General features: G+C 39.6%; 1 protein-coding gene across 4 annotated transcripts in view; it reads right to left on the bottom strand.

Annotated features, from left to right (window-relative positions):
- Positions 1–3,426: 3,426 nt before the first annotated feature.
- Myo5b (myosin VB) overlaps positions 3,427–19,289 on the bottom strand; it is a 327,773-nt gene continuing 311,910 nt past the window's right edge. For all 4 annotated transcript variants that reach the window (XM_074069843.1, XM_074069844.1, XM_074069845.1 and 1 more), the window contains 4 exons: positions 18,263–18,548; positions 17,458–17,632; positions 16,196–16,276; positions 3,427–4,809 (listed from right to left, as the gene is read on the bottom strand). In XM_074069843.1, coding sequence (XP_073925944.1) covers positions 4,657–4,809; positions 16,196–16,276; positions 17,458–17,632; positions 18,263–18,548 — 695 coding nt within the window. In that variant the 3' untranslated portion in view covers positions 3,427–4,656. The remainder of the gene's footprint in view (positions 4,810–16,195; positions 16,277–17,457; positions 17,633–18,262; positions 18,549–19,289) is intronic.

Here is a 19,289-nt window from a genome sequence, read left to right as displayed (position 1 = left end):
GTCAGACCAGTTTCTGGATGTGTGTCTTGTGTCTTTCTTAGCTGCTACTAGGTAATGTATCCTTTTTTTTTTTTTTTTTTAAATATTGAGTTGCCCCATGAGGAATTCCAGTCCCAGGTCCATCTGATGGGCCTGGGTCATTGTCTTTTTGTGGTACTAAGGTTTGAACTCAGGGCCTCAAGCTTGCTAGGCAGGTGCTCTACCACTTAAGCCACACCTGCAGCCATAGTTAATTTATCTTGTGTGAAATTTGACTATACAGTTAGTTTTCCTGATGAGGCAGCAAAGACAGACTTGGATCCCCTTGAATATGAGGTGAAGGCTTTCCTGAAGTGAAAGCATTTGCTCAGACGCCAGAAAAAAAAGGGGACTCTATCCTTAGCTTGGAAGTTGGGTTCAGAAGCAACTTCTCACTAAGCCATACATTGTGAAATTAGTATGAAATTAGAATATTCCAATTATATATTAGAATATATGTATTTTATAGTAGAATATATATTTTGTTATTAGAATATATATTGGTATCTATTAATGTGGTGCTGGGAATAGAGCCAGGAGCTGGTACATACCAAGCCATACCTCCAGCCCATTGTGACCATTCTGTTTCAGTAGTCATTCCTAATGATGGGTGTCTAAGAGTACCATCTGAGAAATACTCCCTTACCCCCAACTTAGGACTGTTGTATGCTGACCCCTGGTTTAAGCAATCATCATGCATGTTGTAATACAGGCCCTAGGAAGGCATTACTCAAGAAAGCAATAAAAAAAAAAAAAACTTCTCAATGTGTAGCTTCAGTTTTAAATCTCGTTTAGATTTGGCACACTACTTTATTCAAAAGTATTTATTTCCATAAATTTTTATCCACAGCTAGCTGTTACAGTGGCTATTACAAGCATTTTTCTATAAACAAAGGTGTAGTTTACAGATTTGTCCAAAGTGGAAAAATATGTTTATCAGCAGTATTTCTTCTATAATGTTACATTTACCCCTGGCTATGATGTGAACTCCTTCAGGAAGGAAATGCATCTACACATCAGCTGATGGCAAAATATTATGTCCACATCTGAATTATCTGGTTACAGTGTCACTTTAGAAAGTAGCTTAATCTCACCTCATTGATTCCCTTTATCAGAATTAGAAAAAATTTTAAGGAAAAAAATCTTTTTTATATAATGACCTTTATAATAACAAAAACCCAGTCCTATGTTTATCATTGGCACTGGCCTCTAATTGTCTCATGGCACCAATGTGTACAAAAAGCAAATTGCTATTTGGTTCATGCAGCAAATTAATTTTGGAAACCAACTGCAAATATTCTGTGAGGGGAAATGAAAGGGTCCTGCCCTATGCCGTCACACTGTAGTAACCACTTAGTTATGTTGGCATTACACAAATGCTTCTTTTTGTGTACCCTTGCTGCCTTAGAATTAGATCAAGTCTTTGAAAACAATTTATGAAAAAGAAATGGGTTCTGATTTATTACTGTCATTCTTAATGCAATCATTAAGGCTCTTAGTAAATATTTGATGAGTTGGTAGATTTCTTTTTCCTAAACTTTCCTAATTTCTAGTTTTTAAAAAGGTCTTAAAATTTAGTACTTGGACAAATCAAGGAAAGAAACTTCTAATTGACATGCTCCATGAAAAGGTGTGAAAAATTCTACCTTTGGGTCTAATCCACTTGCCAGGTAAGCCTATAGTATCGTCCTTCTAACTGCAGCTAGGATGGCACGGGAGAGCACACAAAGGTAATATGCTTGTCAATGTTAGTGACAACTAGGTCATGTGTAAATACACCTGTTACTATAGGTAAACAGATAGTCCCGTGTAATACTTAAGATTTGATTCTAAGGTAATTTTTAAAATGCTATTTCAAAAGACAAACCAAAAGCCCACCGTGATGTTGCACTGAACATTGAAATTCTTGCTATAAGCAACACTATGTCAGAGAAAGAGTTAAGTCAGTTGTCTCAGTTACTGCTAAAGGCACGTAGTGAGAAGTGTCAACTGAATTTTAAATATTAAAAATAAAGCTATCTAGTGCAGAGTTCAAACTTGTGTTGCATTCAGTCATTTAAATTAAAAGTCATTACTGAGTTCATGAAGTTGAAAATTGACTTTCAAAAGTGCAGAGTTCACTACCTCAGAAAGCAGACTGGAGATTTGATCCCCAGCACTGAAAACAAAACAAAGTAAAAGGTACAGAGAATTAAAATTCTAACAAAAATTTATGGGTTTCCCTAAAGATACTTTTCAGTTTTTAACTATGGAGTTAAATAGGGCAGACTCAAACATTAATCAATGACTGCATTGGTCAATAATCTGTAAGTTAAGAACTACTCCAGTGACATCCCTTTTTTACCTTTTGGAAGAGGACTTAATCTGCCATTTTTTAGGCTAAATAAATAACTATTCCCAAGCACCCCACCCCCCTTATTCTAACTGGCAAGTTTTTATTTAGCCAGCACTTTGCACCTCGTGATTTACCAGTGAGAGGAGAGTAGCAACCCAGAGTGGAGGGAACGAAGGTGTGAGACGGAGGACAGTGAGCCACTGTACTGTGGAGTCACTGCTTACCACTCTAACAAGGCATTTTGGTTATATTGGTTTTAGGACAGCTTCAAATAAAGTGCATTAAAAAAGCAAATTATACTTCATAAACAACTTTAAGAAGAGGAGGTAGCCACAAACCTGTTATAAACTGGCTTTCCAAACAAAGTCAGCATGTGGGTTGAAAGATGTGTGTCATGGACTTTAGGGACTGTGGAACTGGGAAGGGAAGGCACTGCTCTGAGATACTCAAGAGAAGCCACACACGGGATAATGCCGATGACAGCTCATTTGGACACTGTCACAAACCCAAGTCTGTGCCTTGCTCTGGCCCTAGCAGGTGAGGAGACTGACTGAGGACATAGAGCTCTGAGGGCATCAGACAGAGGGCTGTTTAGTGTGGGGCATCCTGTGTTCCCAAGAGCCTTCTGAGCTGGGTGGCTGAGTACAAGATGGTGGTGGAATGGGGGGCTATCCTACTTTCACTGTATGAACAGATCTCATTTTCTTGATGTAATATTGGGCTCTTCTTGTATGAATTGAGAACCTTATGTTCTGATGAGAAGAGCAGGATATTGTTGTTAATATGGAAAATACAGTTAAAAAAAAGGAGTATGTAGAATTTTCTTACTGAATGCTTACTTTTGAGGAGTAGAAAAAAAAACCCTCAAAAACAGAAAAATTCTAAGAGCAGCAAACATCTAAGCCTACTCTATTATCACTGAATATTCTTTTTTAAATCTGTATTTCCATAGCTGAGATATTTAAAATGATTTTTTATGCAGTTTGAAAAATGTTGAAAATAACGTGAAAAGGGAAAGTTGGCCTAAGCTGTTTTATTCTTTCCAAACAAGAAAACAACGAAAAACACAAACCTTTGGATAATAATTTAATGATTCTGAATCATGTTTTAGAGGTTTTTCAAACAATCGGACTCTTAAGTTAGAGGAATTAGCAGCACATTATGTGATGCTCTTGTTGGAGGTTTGGTGACATTAACAGACTAAAAGCTTTCACGCAGACTTGTTTTTTTTTACATTTATAAATAAGAGTAGTTATTTGGCTAACATTTGGCTTATATGCATTTTTTTTGTGAAAATTTTGGTGGACTTGGTAAGTGACTGGACAGCACTGGAAATAAAGTTTTTTCTTTTTCACATGGTAGGCAAGTGCTCTAACACTGAGCTATAGCCCCAGCCCTTCCTCTCTCACATTTGATGTCTAAGACAACATTTCTAACGTAACTCTTCCACAAACCCAACATTACACATACTAGAGGCTGGGTTTTCTGATTTTGCTTCAGAAACCAATATTCAAAATGTTTGATCTGGACGTCAATTACACCACTGGCTCTGCTTCACCAACCATCAGCAAATACTTTTGGAAGCCTCTCAGAAGGCCTGGGCCTGTATTTTTGCCCTTACGAGCAGCTTACCACAAGCTCATCCATACCTCATTTGTCAACCCAGGGAAATATCAGCAAATGGCATTTTCATGGTTATTACAACCATTATTTGTTAAATGTTCTATGATGGCAATATGTCACATACATTTATATATATATATATATATATATATATATATATATATATATATATATATGTCTATTTTTGCTTTGTTTTTTTGAAATGGGGTTTTGCTATGTAGCCCATGCTAGTCTAGAATGCCCAATCCTCCTCCTTCAGCCTCCTGAGTGCTGGGATTTACAGGTATGTGCCACCATACCAGCTCTGAATATGATGCTAATTTGGACATTCTCCAGTTACATGCAAAGATCAAAACTAGATACCTTCCATTTTATAGAACTGGAACCTTGTATATGGCCATGGGGACTGCTTGGTGGGTACAGATTATGATGTGTACTTGTTTAAACTGAAATCAAACCTTAAAAGAACTTCCATATTTCAAGTGTTTTTATTCTGAGCAGCAGATACCAAAAATAATGACAGAGATGTGTCTTATTCTGTTTAGTTTAGCACTTTCCATAGGCTTTCCATCTCTGATTTGATCTGCTTTTACCAGACTGAACAGATCCTTGAATTCACTTGACTGTATTCCTTCTTGCTCTCACTGGGAAATCAAGTGGACTCAGGAAAGATGCCATCTTCAGACTTCATTGAGGAACTCCAGATTGAGACATGCTGGGATGTGGATTGAGTCCATGGTCAGAGAGGATGGATTGAATGGAAACAGAACAGGAAACATGTGTTTGAAGTCTAGCAGCAGCTGCTGAGGGTCACTCCGCTCTTGTAGTTGTGCCTATGGAGAAGAATAAGACCACAGAAATACTTAGAACGTCTCAACATGGTCAGTGTAACCAAACTCATGAGCGCCCATTGGCATAAAAGCACAGGATGACTTCTAAGGGAGGAGTTGAGGGTCAGGAGAATGTGGTCTCTCTACTCCTGAGGAACTCAGTGGAGGCTGGAAGGAGGCCTGACTTAGGCTTGTCCGACATCAGATTTTAGAGCATTCTCTGGATTCCAGCATTACTTAACAATGTTCCCTGTAAGGGAGAAGGTAAGAAGAGGTGAAGGTCACATGCACAGATGCTGTGCATATGTGAAATGGTTATGGGCACAGGTTCTAGAGGCAAATAGCCTGACAGACTGAGCTCTTGGCAGTACCCTGGGAAAATTCCTGACCTTTCCATGCACAGTTTGACTCATCTGTAGGATGGAATGGGGAAGAGTGACATCACATCAAATGACAGGGTGGCAATCTAGTGATTGGTCCTCCAGTGAGGTGACTGTGGAGCGCAAAGAGTGATTGTTACCAACTACATCAGAACTTTGAGAGACACCAGACTCTCGTTACGGCTAGGAGAGGAAGGGAGAGAAGGGAGAGGCTCATCTTCATAAGAGTAGCATGGGTGAACCAGCTACCATCTCTCCCTCCTCTTCAGCCCCAGTGCAGAAGCTGGCAGCCCGAGAGTAGCTGGCTGGTGCCAGGGCAGGCAGTAAGACCTTGTCCTTCAAAAATTTGAGATTGTGCACTTTGGTTGGTTTAGTGGTCCTAGCACAGATGCCTAACTTGCTTTAAGAATCTCTTAGGATGCAATGGTTTTCCTTGGTGGCATCAACTGGAATATTTAGAAGGAAAGATCCTCCTTTCCCCTTATTTGAAGCCAGACATTGTACAAAAAGTACTCTAACTGAAAAGAAAAATTCACTAAAGGAGACTTAAGCAGGCAGAGGAAAAGACCAGTGAACTTGAAGATAAGCCAGTTGAAATGATCCAGACTGAGAGGGAGAAAGAAGGAGTAAAAATGAATAGATCTTGAGGGTCCAGGTAGCAATGTACCAGCACATACATCACAGCAGTCCCAGGAAGAAAAGAGAAAGGGGCAGCAAAACATTTGAATAAGGCCTGAAAACACTCCAAATCTAATGAAAGACATGTATATATGCATCCAAGAAGCTCTATGAACTTCAAATAGGGTAAACTCAAAGGGATACATAACAAGACATATTTCAGTTAAACTGTCAAAACTCAAAGACAAGGATCTTGAAAGCAGCAAGAGAGAAGTGACATGTCACAAGGGATCCTCAAATGAGATTAACAGCTGATTTTTCATCAGTAGCTATGGAGGCTAGGAGGCAGTGGTAGGACATAGTAAAAATTCTGAGAGGAAAAAAACCAAGAGAGTTCCATATCTGGTAAACTGTCTTCTGAGAATGAAGGAGAAATTAAGTCATTTCAGAGACAAAAGGGGGCACATTTTGATAAAAGACTCAATTCACCAAGAACAATTATACACACACACTTAGGAATAAAGCCCCAAAATATATGAAGTAAAAATTGACAAAACTGGAGAAACAGTTCTCCAATATTAGTTGGACACTTCAGTACCCCCACTTCAATAAAAGAATGACAGAAGATAAATAGAGGACGTAAATAATACTATAAGACCTAACATCCATATATAGAACATTCCAGTTGACAAGAACAGAACACACATTCTTTTTTTTTTAATTTTTATTGTTTTATTATTCATATGTGCATACAATGCTTGGGTCATTTCTCCCCCTTGCCCCCACCCCGTCCTTCTCCCCCCCATCCCCTCAATACCCAGCAGAAACTATTTTGCCCTTATCTCTAATTTTGTTGAAGAGAGACTATAAGCAATAATAGGAAGGAACAAGGATTTTTGCTGGTTGAGATAAGGATAGCTTTACAGGGAGTTGACTCACATTAATTTCCTGTGCATGTGTGTTACCTTCTAGGTTAATTCTTCTTGATCTAACCTTTTCTCTAGTTCCTGGTCCCCTTCTCCTATTGGCCTCAGTTGCTTTTAATGTATCTGCTTTAGTTTCTCTGTGTTGAGGGCAACAAATGCTAGCTAATTTTTTAGGTGTCTTACCTATCCTCATACCTTCCTTGTATGCTCTAGCTTTTATCATGTGCTCAAAGTCCAATCCCCTTGTGTTTGCCCTTGATCTAACGTCACATATGAGGGAGGAGAACATATGATTTTTGGTCTTTTGGGCCAGGCTAACCTCACTCAGAATGATGTTCTCCAATTCCATTCATTTACCAGTGAATGATAACATTTTGTTCTTCTTCATGGCTGCATAAAATTCCATTGTGTATAGATACCACATTTTCTTGATCCATTCGCAAGTAGTGGGGCATCTTGGCTGTTTCCATAACTTGGCTATTGTGAATAGTGCTGCAATAAACATGGGTGTGCAGGTGCCTCTGGAGAAATCTGTGTCACAGTATTTTGGGTATATCCCCAAGAGTGGTACTGCTGGATCAAATGGTATATCGATGTTTAGCTTTTTAAGTAGCCTCCAAATTTTTTTTCAGAGTGGTTGTACTAGTTTACATTCCCACCAACACTGTAAGAAGGTTCCTTTTTCCCTGCATCCTCGCCAACACCTGTTGGTGGTGGTGTTGCTAATGATGGCTATTCTAACAGGGGTGACGTGGAATCTTAGTGTGGTTTTAATTTGCATTTCCTTTATTGCTAGAGATGGTGAGCATTTTTTCATGTGTCTTTTGGCCATTTGAATTTCTTCTTTTGAGAAAGTTCTATTTAGTTCACTTGCCCATTTCTTTATTGATTCATTAATTTTAGGAGAATTTAGTTTTTTGAGTTCCCTATATATTCTGGTTATCAGTCCTTTGTCTGATGTGTAGCTGGCAAATATTTTCTCCCACTCTGTGGGTGTTCTCTTCAGTTTAGAGACCATTTCTTTTGATGAACAGAAGCTTTTTAGTTTTATGAAGTCCCATTTATCTATGCTATCTCTTAGTTGCTGTGCTGCTGGGGTTCCATTGAGAAAGTTCTTACCTATACCTACTAACTCCAGAGTATTTCCTACTCTTTCCTGTATCAACTTCAGGGTTTGTGGTCTGATATTAAGATCCTTGATCCATTTTGAGTTAACACTGGTATAGGGTGATATACATGGATCTAGTTTCAGTTCTTTGCAGACTGCTAACCAGTTTTCCCAGCAGTTTTTGTTGAAGAGGCTGCTATTTCTCCATCGTATATTTTTAGCGCCTTTGTCAAAGACAAGTTGGTTATAGTTGTGTGGCTTCATGTCTGGGTCCTCTATTCTGTTCCACTGGTCTTCATGTCTGTTTTTGTGCCAGGACCATGCTGTTTTTATTGTTATTGCTTTGTAATATAGTTTGAAGTCAGGTATTGTGATACCTCCAGCATTGTTCTTTTGACTGAGTATTGCCTTGGCTATTCATGGCCTCTTGTGTTTCCATATAAATTTAACAGTAGATTTTTCAATCTCTTTAGTGAATGTCATTGGAATTTTGATGGGAATTGCATTAAACATGTAGATTACTTTTGGGAGTATCAACATTTTTACTATGTTGATTCTACCAATCCATGAGCATGGGAGATCTCTCCACTTTCTATAGTCTTCCTCAATCTCTTTCTTCAGAAGTTTATAGTCTTCCTTTTAGAGGTCGTTCACATCTTTTGTTAGGTTTATACCTAGGTATTTGATTTTTTTTGAGGCTGTTGTAAATGGAATTGTTTTCATATATTCTTTTTCAGTTTGTTCATTATTAGTGTATAGAAATGCTAATGATTTTTCTATGTTGATTTTATATCCTGCTACCTTGCTGTAGCTATTGATGATGTCTAGAGTAGAGTTTTTTGGGTCTTTAAGGTATAGGATCATGTCATCTGCAAATAGGGATATTTTGACAGTTTCTTTACCTATTTGTATTCCTTTTATTCCTTCTTCTTGCCTAATTGCTCTGGCTAGGAATTCCAGTACTATGTTGAATAGGAGTGGAGATAGTGGGCATCCTTGTCTGGTTCCTGATTTTAGAGGGAATGGTTTTAATTTTTCTCCGTTAAGTATAATGCTGGCTGTAGGTTTGTCATATATAGCTTTTATAATGTTGAGGAATTTTCCTTCTATTCCTAGTTTTCTTAGAGCTTTTATCATGAAATGATGTTGGATCTTATCAAAGGCTTTTTCTGCATCTATTGAGATGATCAAGTGGTTTTTGTCTTTGCTTCTGTTAATGTGGTTTATTACGTTTATTGATTTTCGTATGTTGGAACCACCCCTGCATCCCTGGGATGAAGCCTACTTGGTCGTGGTGAATAATCTTTTTGATGTGTTGTCGAATTTGGTTTGCCATTATTTTGTTGAGGATTTTTGCGTCAATGTTCATTAAGGAGATTGGCCTATAGTTCTCCTTTTTGGAGGTGTCTTTGCCTGGTTTTGGGATAAGTGTAATAGTGGCTTCATAAAATGTGTTTGGCAGTTTTCCTTCCCTTTCTATTTCGTGGAACAGTTTAAGGAGGGTTGGTATCAGTTCTTCTTTAAAGGTCTGATAGAATTCAGCAGAGAATCCATCAGGTCCTGGACTTTTCTTTCTGGGGAGACTCTTGATTGCTGCTTCAATTTCATTTTGTGTTATAGATCTATTGAGGTGATTAATTTCCTCTTGGTTCTGTTTTGGATGATTATATGTATCCTGAAATCTGTCCATTTCTTTAAGATTTTCGAATTTATTTGAATATAGGTTCTCAAAGTAGTCTCTGATGATTTCCTGGACTTCCATGGTGTTTGTTGTTATCTCCCCTTTTGCATTCCTGATTCTACTAATTTGGGTTTTTTCTCTCCTCATTTTAGTCAGGTTTGCCAGGGGTCTGTCGATCTTGTTTACTTTTGCAAAGAACCAACTTTTTGTTTCATTAATTCTTTGTATGGTTTTTTTGGTTTCTATTTCATTGATGTCAGCTCTTATTTTTATTATTTCTCTCCTTCTATTTGTTTTGGGATTTGCTTGTTCTTGTTTTTCTAGGAATTTGAGATGTATCATTAGGTTATTGATTTGGGATCTTTCAGTCTTTTTAACATATGCACTCATGGCTATAAACTTTCCTCTCAGGACTGCCTTTGCTGTGTCCCATAGGTTCCGGTAGGTTGTGTTTTCATTTTCATTGACTTCCAGGAACTTTTTATTTTCCTCTTTTATTTCATCAATGATCCATTGTTCATTAAGTAATGAGTTATTTAGTTTCCAGCTGTTTGCATGTTTTTTGTCTTTACTTTTGTTGTTGAGTTCTAGTTTTATTGCATTGTGATTAGATAGGATGCATAGTATGATTTCTATTTTCTTATATTTGCTGAGGCTTGCTTTGTGCCCTAGGATATGATCTATTTTGGAGAAGGTTCCATGGGCTGCTGAGAAGAATGTATATTGTATAGAAGTTGGATGAAATGTTCTGTAGACATCAACTAGGTCCATTTGATCTATTGCATATTTTAGATCTTGGATTTCTTTATTGATTTTTTGTTTGAATGACCTATCTATTGGTGATAATGGGGTGTTGAAGTCCCCCACAACCACTGTGTTGGAGTTAATATATGCTTTTAGGTCTTTCAGGGTATGTTTGATGAAACTGGGTGGGTTGACACTGAGTGCAGAATGCACATCGTTAATGTACACACAGCATTCTCCAGGGCAGACCATAGCGTACACAAGAGTAAATTTAATATTGAACTCATACAAAATATTCTTTTCTGATTACAATGGAATGGGAGTAGAAACCAATAAAGGAAACCCTGCAAATCCACAGATGTTGAAATCATCATGCTCTTAAACAGCCAATGGGTCAAGGAAACCACAAGGGAAATCAGAGAAGCAGAAATAAAAGTACCAACTCATGGGATGTTGTGATGGTCATGCTAAAATAAACTGACAGCTTATAAATGTCTATGTACACTAAAAAGAAACACCTCAAATCAATAACCTAACTGTACATCTTAGATAACTTAAAAAAAAAAAAAAAGAAGAGCAAGCTAAACCCAAAGCAAGCAGAAGGCAGCATATAAGAATTATAGTGGAGATAACTCAAAGAGACAATAGAACAATATAAAAAAAATTCAATGAAATCAAAGCTTGTTGAATTAAATGTGGAAATCTTTAGCTAGACTAAGAAAACAGAACACTAAAGAATTAACCTAGAAGGTAACACCCACGCACAGAAAATCAATGTGAGTCAATACCCTGTACAGCTATCCTTATCTCAACCAGCAAAAACCCTTGTCCCTTCCTGTTATTGCTCATACTCTCTCTACAACAAAATTAGAAATAAGGGCAAAATAGTTTCTGCTGGGTATTGAGGGGGTGGGGGGGAGAGGGAGGGGGTGGAGTGGGTGGTAAGGGAGGGGGTGGGAGCAGGGGGGAGAAATGAACCAAGCCTTGTATGCACATATGAATAATAAAAGAAAAAAAAAAAGAAAACAGAACATTAAATTCAGAAATAAAATTACTAAAGTCAGAAATGAAAGTGAGGACATTACTATCAGTTTTATAGAAATATAAAAAGGATTAAAAGAGGGCCAGGAATGGTGGATCATGCCTTTACTCCCAGTCACATGAGAGTAGGATTGTGGCTTGAGGCTTGTCTGAGGCAAAAGCGAGATCCTATCTGGAAAAAAAAACTAAAGCAAAAAGGCCTGGGGGGCATGGCTCATTGTGGTAGAATGTTTGCCTAGTAAGTGCAAAGTCCCAAGTTCAAACCCTAGTACTGCTGGGGGGGAGAAAAATGATTAAAAGAGAATGCTACTAACAATTTTACATCAACAAATTGGATAGCCCAGATGAAATTCTAATAAGATACCAGCTAACAAAACTCAACCAAGAAGAGTCAAGCTCCTTGCTTGACTTGTTAACAAATAAGGAGACTGAGTTAGTAATGAAACACCTTTTAACAAAGAAAAGTCAGGGCCCAGGTAGCTTTTCGATGGTTAATTTTAACAAACATTTAAAGAATTAACATGAATTCTTCTCAAATTCCAAAAAAAAAAAAAAAAAAGAAGAGGAGGGAGCACTTTCTAACACATTCTATGAGGCTAGCGATAGCCTGATACCAAAGCCAGATAAAGACACTGCAAGAGAAGAAACCACTATAAGTGAATAAACCAGACCCAGGGGACAAACACTGTCTGATTCCAGTTATATGAAACATCTAGAATGGACAAATTGATGGAGACAGAGTAGAAGAGGGGTAACCAGGTGCTGGAGGAAAGGGAAACAGGACGTTCTGCTCAAATGGGCAGAGCTTCTCTTCAGAATGATGAAACAATTCTGGAAATAAATAGCAGTGATGGTGATGCAGCACTGTGACACTGCATTGCACGCTCACCAATGATTCAAATGCTTTGGATCTGGACTATAACTTACAGGCCCACTACTAAATGTTTGGTCCCTAGCTGGTGGCACTATTGGGAAGGAATGGAACCTTTAGGAGGTACAGTTTAGGAAGTTAGGACATGGGGGACATGCCTTTGAAGGAGATTTGGGACACTGGTCCCTCCTGTGTCTCTTTCATTGCCCAGTTTCCATGAAGTGAACAGGCCTCCCCTGTCACCCTGTCATCTGTTCCCACTATGACACACAGCATGGCACAGGCCCAAAGCAACAGAGTCGAGTGACCATGCACTGAAACCAGTAACCAAAACACATAGTAACAGAAAGTTGACTAACACAAACACATGAGAGAGAGAGAGAGAAAGAGAGAGAGGGAGAGAGAGAGAGAGAGAGAGAGAGAGAGAGAGAGAGAGAGAGAGAGAGAGAGAGAGAGAGGGAGAGAGAGGGAGATGAACGGGGAGAAGGTTGTGAAGATCAGAGACAGCCTATATAGAGCATAGAGAGCGGGTACTAGCCATGGTCAGTGCTCTGTTTGTTACGGGTATTTACTTGGTAATGGGTTTCTTTGTTGTTTTCCTATGCATTAACCATTAATCTCTGACTGTAAACTCCAGGTAGGATCTGGACTTTTACAAAAGCTACAAAACTGTGGGAGTATTGCCAAAAGGAAAACTGATATATCCCAATTTTGAGAGAACAGCTCATCCTATACTAGCTGGAGGTGTGAAGACTTTTTTTTCCTGTGACAGTATTTATAACTTTCCCTGCTTCAGAGACGAGAAGACCAAGGGACATGAATCTACTCATTTCCTCCAGTAGCTGGGTTCTGAGGTCGGTTCTTTCACTCATGGCATCTCTACTTTTGCTAAGCTGTGAAACTAGGGCTTATCATGGCAATGTTTGAAAAGTGATGCAAACAGGCTTAGGGCAGGAAGCAGCGTGAGTGCAGGACTTGGGGGCGGGTGGAGCTGCTTTCACAGTAGCACCACGATCTTGGACCGTCCATCTTTTCTTCAGTTACCTGCATCATGAAGGGGAAACACTCTCCTTAGTTTTTGGGTGTTGATCATAAGCTATTCTTAGGTTTGGCCTCTTAAAAGATGAGCCCAAATTCTAAGGTAATTTTAGAAGTTTGCAGAAAATCTTTGGAAATATTGGAGAAGTTAACAGGAGAGACAGGAATTAAGGGGGGAATGAGCAACAGTTCTTATTAATTCATGCTACCAAAGGGTGTGACCTGGTAGACTGACCTCTCTGGGACCAGTGACGGCTCCAACTCACTGAGCCTTGATGCATTTCGTACAAAATTACACACAGCAAACGGAAACGGTCATAAAATGGAAGTGGCAGGAGGCTCTGAGAAAAACCCATTTTTATAGCCTTTAAGCATATTTCTCTATACTAGATGTATCAGTAGGCTGTATTATTTAAAGGGCTTGAAGAAATTGTAAAGGATTTTGGGGAGAGTATAAAAATGGGACAAAAAAGTTAAATATAACCTATATTACAATTTAACAGCAAACAGAACATAGACATTTAGTTAAAATTCACAGAATTTTATATACCTTTGGTAAGTTTAATAAGCCTCTTAAATTTTTAATGGACATATAAAAATTGTGCATCTTTATGGGGTATCGTGATGTTTTGACCAGTCAACTTCACATTTTTAAAGGGCAGTGCAGCTAGGTGTTGTGGCTCATTCCTATAATCCCTGCTTCTTGGGAGGATTCCTGTTCAAGGTTATCCTGAGCAAAACATTAGAGATCCCATCTCTTTGATAAATAAGCCAGTTGTGGTGGTGCACAGCTGTGATCTCAGGTACATGGGAGGTGTAAGTAAGAGGACTGAGGTCTGAGTCTAGCCTTGGGCAGACCTTATCTGAAAAGGACGGGGGTATGGCTCAAGTGGTAGAGCTCAGTAAGCTGGGAACCCTGAGTTCAAAGGTTCACACACACACACAGAGCCAAAACAAAACAAAGTCAGTGCATACTGCATATAGCATCTGAGCCAAGTGTGTTTTTATGCACTTTTTATTTATGGTGCATGAGTTTGTGAGTCTTGGGAGTGGGGCTGACTGGTCACTATTTCCCCTGAATACTGCAGAGGGAAAAACAGAACATAAAACTGTAGCTATAGGACTGCCAGACACTGAAGCTGATGAGGGAGGCAGAGCCAGGATCTCCTGTCCCTGTTTTCAGAGGGCGTCTGCACTTCAGCTGCAGGACATCTTCCTAAGTTCTTCAGTGCATTAAGCCTGCAGTGTGACTTGGCCTGCCTTCATTCTCTCTTGGTCTGGTTTCTCTTCTTGGCAACAGTGTTGCCAGTTTATCATCAATTACAGTTCTCTGTGATGTGTGTGTCTCATATTCAAAACCAAGTGAGACTTTGAGCTTTGTTTGTGTCATTTATTGACCCTCCATAAAAATCAGTAGTGGACCCAGGCTCAGGTATGTCAGGGTCTTCTCTTCTGTCATCCAGCTCCTCCTCCCCTCTCAGCAGCCAGCTGTAGACACATCCTAACTGGCTCCTTCCAGTCCACCTCCCCTCTCCACCCCATCCTTTGACGCAGTATGTGACCAGCCATGAACTGCTGCTCTCTGCCAGCTGCACCATTAGAAACACCTGGTATTTTCCCATTGCCCTTGAGGATACAACTGACCTGCCAAGTCTGTCTTGGCTCCCTGCCCTTGACCTTTGGCCTCCTCTCTACCTTGACATCAGGCTAAAGTTCATTTATTCTTTGCCACAGCTCTTTTCAGACTCAAGGCACTTTTTCCAAATCTCTGGATCTTTACAGTGAAGCATGAGACAGGGGCTCTGAAAATCCCAAGTATTTTTTTTATATAAAAGCCCAGGCTGTCTCTGGGTTCTTCAGTGTCTCTGATAAGCCTCCACTGTGGTCTGTTTTTCTTGATTCCTCCTCTGGTCACTTTTCCTTATTCTTTCTTAACCTTGTTTCAGGTTGACTTCACTCAACAGACTGACATGATGCATCTCCCCAAAGTGTTTCCTATACATAACCATGGGGAAATGTGTCCCTTTTTCTGAGTCATCATTTTAATGCTGTCAGTTACTGTCACACATGAAGGCCAAGCACTTAGCAAATTCCCTTGTGTTCAGCTTAAGGAATCTGATCTTTAAGTAAAAAGCTCCCATCTTAAGACAGATCTCACCTGAGTACAGTGGCACAAGCACCTTCATCCCAAGCTACATGGGAGGCTGAGATAGAGAGGATAGAGTTTCCAGGATAGTCCAGGCAAAAAAGTTCATAAGATCCCATCTCAAAGGAAAAAATGTTGGACATGGTAGTATGCATCTGTCATCCCAGCTATACAGGAAGTATAAAATAGAAGGATCACAGTCCAGATTGGCCTGGGCAAAAGTGAGACCATATGTCCAAAATAACCAGAGCAAAAAAATCTGGAAGTGTGGCTCAAGACTAGAGCACTTGCCTAGCAGGCACAAAGCCCTGAGTTCAAATCATAGTACTGCCAAAACAATCCCCTGAATACCTGTTGGCCTAATATGCTTCCTAACATGTTCGTAAGGGGTAAATGTTGTAGATTTATAAGTTTAAGTTCAAATACCTTTTTTTTTGCAGTGCTGGAGATTGAACGCAGGGCCTTTCATGTACCACTGAGCTACACTCCCAGCTCTCAAATTATATTCTTACAGAACATTTCTATTCTATTTGTGTGTAGAGTTGATATTTAGCTTCTATTAATTCCAGTTAGCCTTAATTTAGTACTGTGCTACTGGCAAGTTAAATGCTTACATTATGTCTAAAATCTGAGAGGCAGAGAGCTAGTAAGTCCAGTCCTCTGCATGTATATAATAATAAGTTATTCATGGATAACAGAGTCCATGTTTACTTAAATAGAAAGCCTAGTGAAACTAGTATTTTATTAATAAAGAGAAGGTTAAAACCAAAATTTTCCATTTCCTCTATACTTTTAGACCAGGACTTTATAAAATTGATTAGTATTTCAAAACTTACCTGGATTGTTCGTATAAAGGACACAGTTACCCGTTCTTCAAATTCATTCAGGGGAGTATAAAGGTTTAAAATTTTGACAATCTGTTGGAATGAAAACAAAGTTTAGCACAAAGCTAAATGCACAGAAGACGATATAGCCTTGGCACATGAGTATATTCCTCTCTAGACAAGGACCCACACAGAGATGAGTCAGACTGACATTTACACAGGAATTTACGTCTATAGATACTCCTGATGGAGCTGAGCTCTTGGACAGCATTCATGTCCCTGATAGTCCCACCCGGCCCTCCCCTGTGCTTGGCTGCTTACAAATGCCTGACATCCTCAGCCTCTTTTTTATTAGTAGTTAAAGGTTTCTTCCAAAGAGTAGTAGGGATCTTACTATAGATGAGAAAGGTCTTATTTAAAAAAAGCTACCTATCCTTCTAGTCTCCTCCCTACTAATAAATTCTTTCACAAATAAGAGTTTATCCTTATGTGAACAGGAGACGGTCCTTTTGTCTGCCTGCAATTGTTGGATAGAAGTAGCCCAAGTGAAATGCCAGCTGTGTCCTAGAAGTAAACTCATGAAAACAAAACATGTAAAAGGGCGGGGGGAAGTACATTTCAGAAGGAAGTTTTCTGAAGAGTTCGCTCGTTCATCTTTTAATTGTCAGTGGAGGAGGGATATGGAGGTGTGTTCACCTTGCTATACTGAGCTTGGAGTTTCCTTCTGATTTTCTTGGACTGGGCCCATTTCCAAATGTGCCACTCATGATTGACAGCAAGGTCTGTCTTTAGAAATGTAGCCAACTTATAAATACAGTTTTTTGGAGGTGGAGGAAAGTAATATTAAATACCTCTAGGTTCTTAAGGATTTCATTTAAAACAATGTAAATGGAGTCCTGAGTGAAAATATGACCATATTGAAATCATCATTGTAAAGAAAGAGTGTAATTATAAAGAAAGCAAATGAATCAAATGCCGGATGCTGACAATTTCAGGAAAAAAATTCTAGGTAAGAAACAATTCAGAATTCATTGTTTAAAAAAAGGTGTTGCCTAAGCTTTGGAGGGGTTGTGGATTTACTAGCTTATCTTCTCAGTGATCAATGGGGATCAGAGTGTTAGAGAAAAGCAGTAGTGTGGTATCTGGTTTCACAGACCAAAGTGGTCTGCAGCAACTCCCGAACTGTAGCCTGAAGGCTGGGAGCACAACACTAGAAAACAACCCACAAGGGAGAAGAGACCCGGATGGCCGACAGAGGCCTACAATGGCCGTACCTGCTGGGTGCTGAGAGAGGTGCACAGAGAGCAGATGGCCTCTGCGTCCTCCTGAGTTTTCTTTTTCAACTGCAGGAGCTGAGCAGCCTGGATCAGCGGTTCCATGGTCTCAACTGCCCCGCTCTGCTGAAGGTTTCTTCCCCGAAGCCACTCCTCAAGTTGACTTATGTTGTACCTTAGTCACAAGTAACAAGTGAGCTGTGTTAAGCCCCAATGCACTGGGATGAGGACACCTGCTAGGCTTTGCAAGCTGGTGGTAACTAGTGTCATCATTGTCCACACCTTAATTATTTCATGTTTAAAAGCTTGAAAGATGCCTGGAACTCAGGAACTACTGGTTGAATGAAGAATGAATAAATGAGTGGGCACTTGAAATCAAGCAAAGATGAAATGCTTACTGTGTCTATACGAATCAATGGGTGAGAAGCATTAGATATATTGAATTAATTTATATTTAACAGTCATAAATATTTATGCTTTGTGAACCTTCGTGCTGCCTGTCTCATTGATTTCTCTGTCCTACCCACATGGTATTTAGTCTTCAGAACATGCAAACATCTTTAAGCTTTGAATAAACTTGTTTATGAAGTCACCATCTTGGTGTTTGATGAATTTCACCAACCAATCAAAAGGTGATGAATTTGAGTCACGTGCCAGCTGTGACAAGGGTGATCAGATTTGGATTTCATTTTAGAACAATTGCTTATGTTCTGACTTTGGCTTAGTATATGTGCATGGGTGGGGGGTGTAGGGGGACGCTGTACAGGACAGTTCTCCCTGTATTAGATTGAGGGGCCTCTCTCACCTGAGTTGCATGCCTGTGCTCCAAGAGCAAACATCCTTCCGCAGGAGCAGGTTATTAAGGGTCACTGCATTGATCATATAGAAGAGTTGTTTGAACACCTGCAGGATGATCTCTGGGTCCAGGCCCTGGTCACACATGACCGTATGAAAGGAATTCATCTGTCGGATGATGGCCTCCAGGCAGTATGAATTCTCCCCGCCCTCCATGCTGGAAGAGCGCTTCCGGTAGCCCATTGGCTTCACACCAGATAGACCCTGAATACTCTCATTTTCCAACATGGCAGAAACTGAAATAAAAGCATAGTTTGAGAAGCTTGTATGCTCCCCACATGTGAGCGCAGTTGCTGGACCACTCAGATCAAACAGACAGTGATACCATCCAGTCTACAGTGTTGACATGCTCAGGAATTTGTATTTGGCAGAGACTTTTTAATGTGTTGGTTTCTGGAATGAGCAGTTAGCTATGGAGCAAATTTTCACTTAAATTTATTAGTGATGGGACAAAGATAATGGATGTACAGCAGCTTGACTCTGTACTACCTGTGGTAAGAGTCTAAAGTTTGAGAACTGAGCAATTTGGGCATAGTCCTGGCCCAGGCATATTTGTCTTATTCAAGAAGTGGTGCTATCAACAATCATGTCATCCAGAGTTCTAAAGTATGTCTACCTTGATATGTCAGTTCTCCCTCCCTGTGGTGCCTTAGGAGACTGCTGGATAGGATGGAGGATTTTGAATTTCATCCCAAGGCATATATTTCTGGATTGGTTCTACTTGGAATTCACCCATAACCTATTTGTGTTGTAATGGAGAAGGTATCACACTCATGTCCAGGTTCAACCTTCTCTCCGACCTTGGTGGAGGATAGTGAGCGATGTATGTATGTGTCATTTTTCTTTCAACTTACTCTTATTTGTCAATTCTGACTTCATATTTAGTGCCCGAGTGTACACACTGCTTTGTACAAACTGAGTGTTCAGCAAATATTACTGCCCGAGCACTTAGTGCTACGTTCTTGTGAACACACACG

Source organism: Castor canadensis, chromosome 4 (genome assembly GCF_047511655.1).
Source record: "Castor canadensis chromosome 4, mCasCan1.hap1v2, whole genome shotgun sequence".
NCBI classification, from domain to species: domain Eukaryota; kingdom Metazoa; phylum Chordata; class Mammalia; order Rodentia; family Castoridae; genus Castor; species Castor canadensis.
This window is presented reverse-complemented; position numbering and strand designations above follow the sequence as displayed.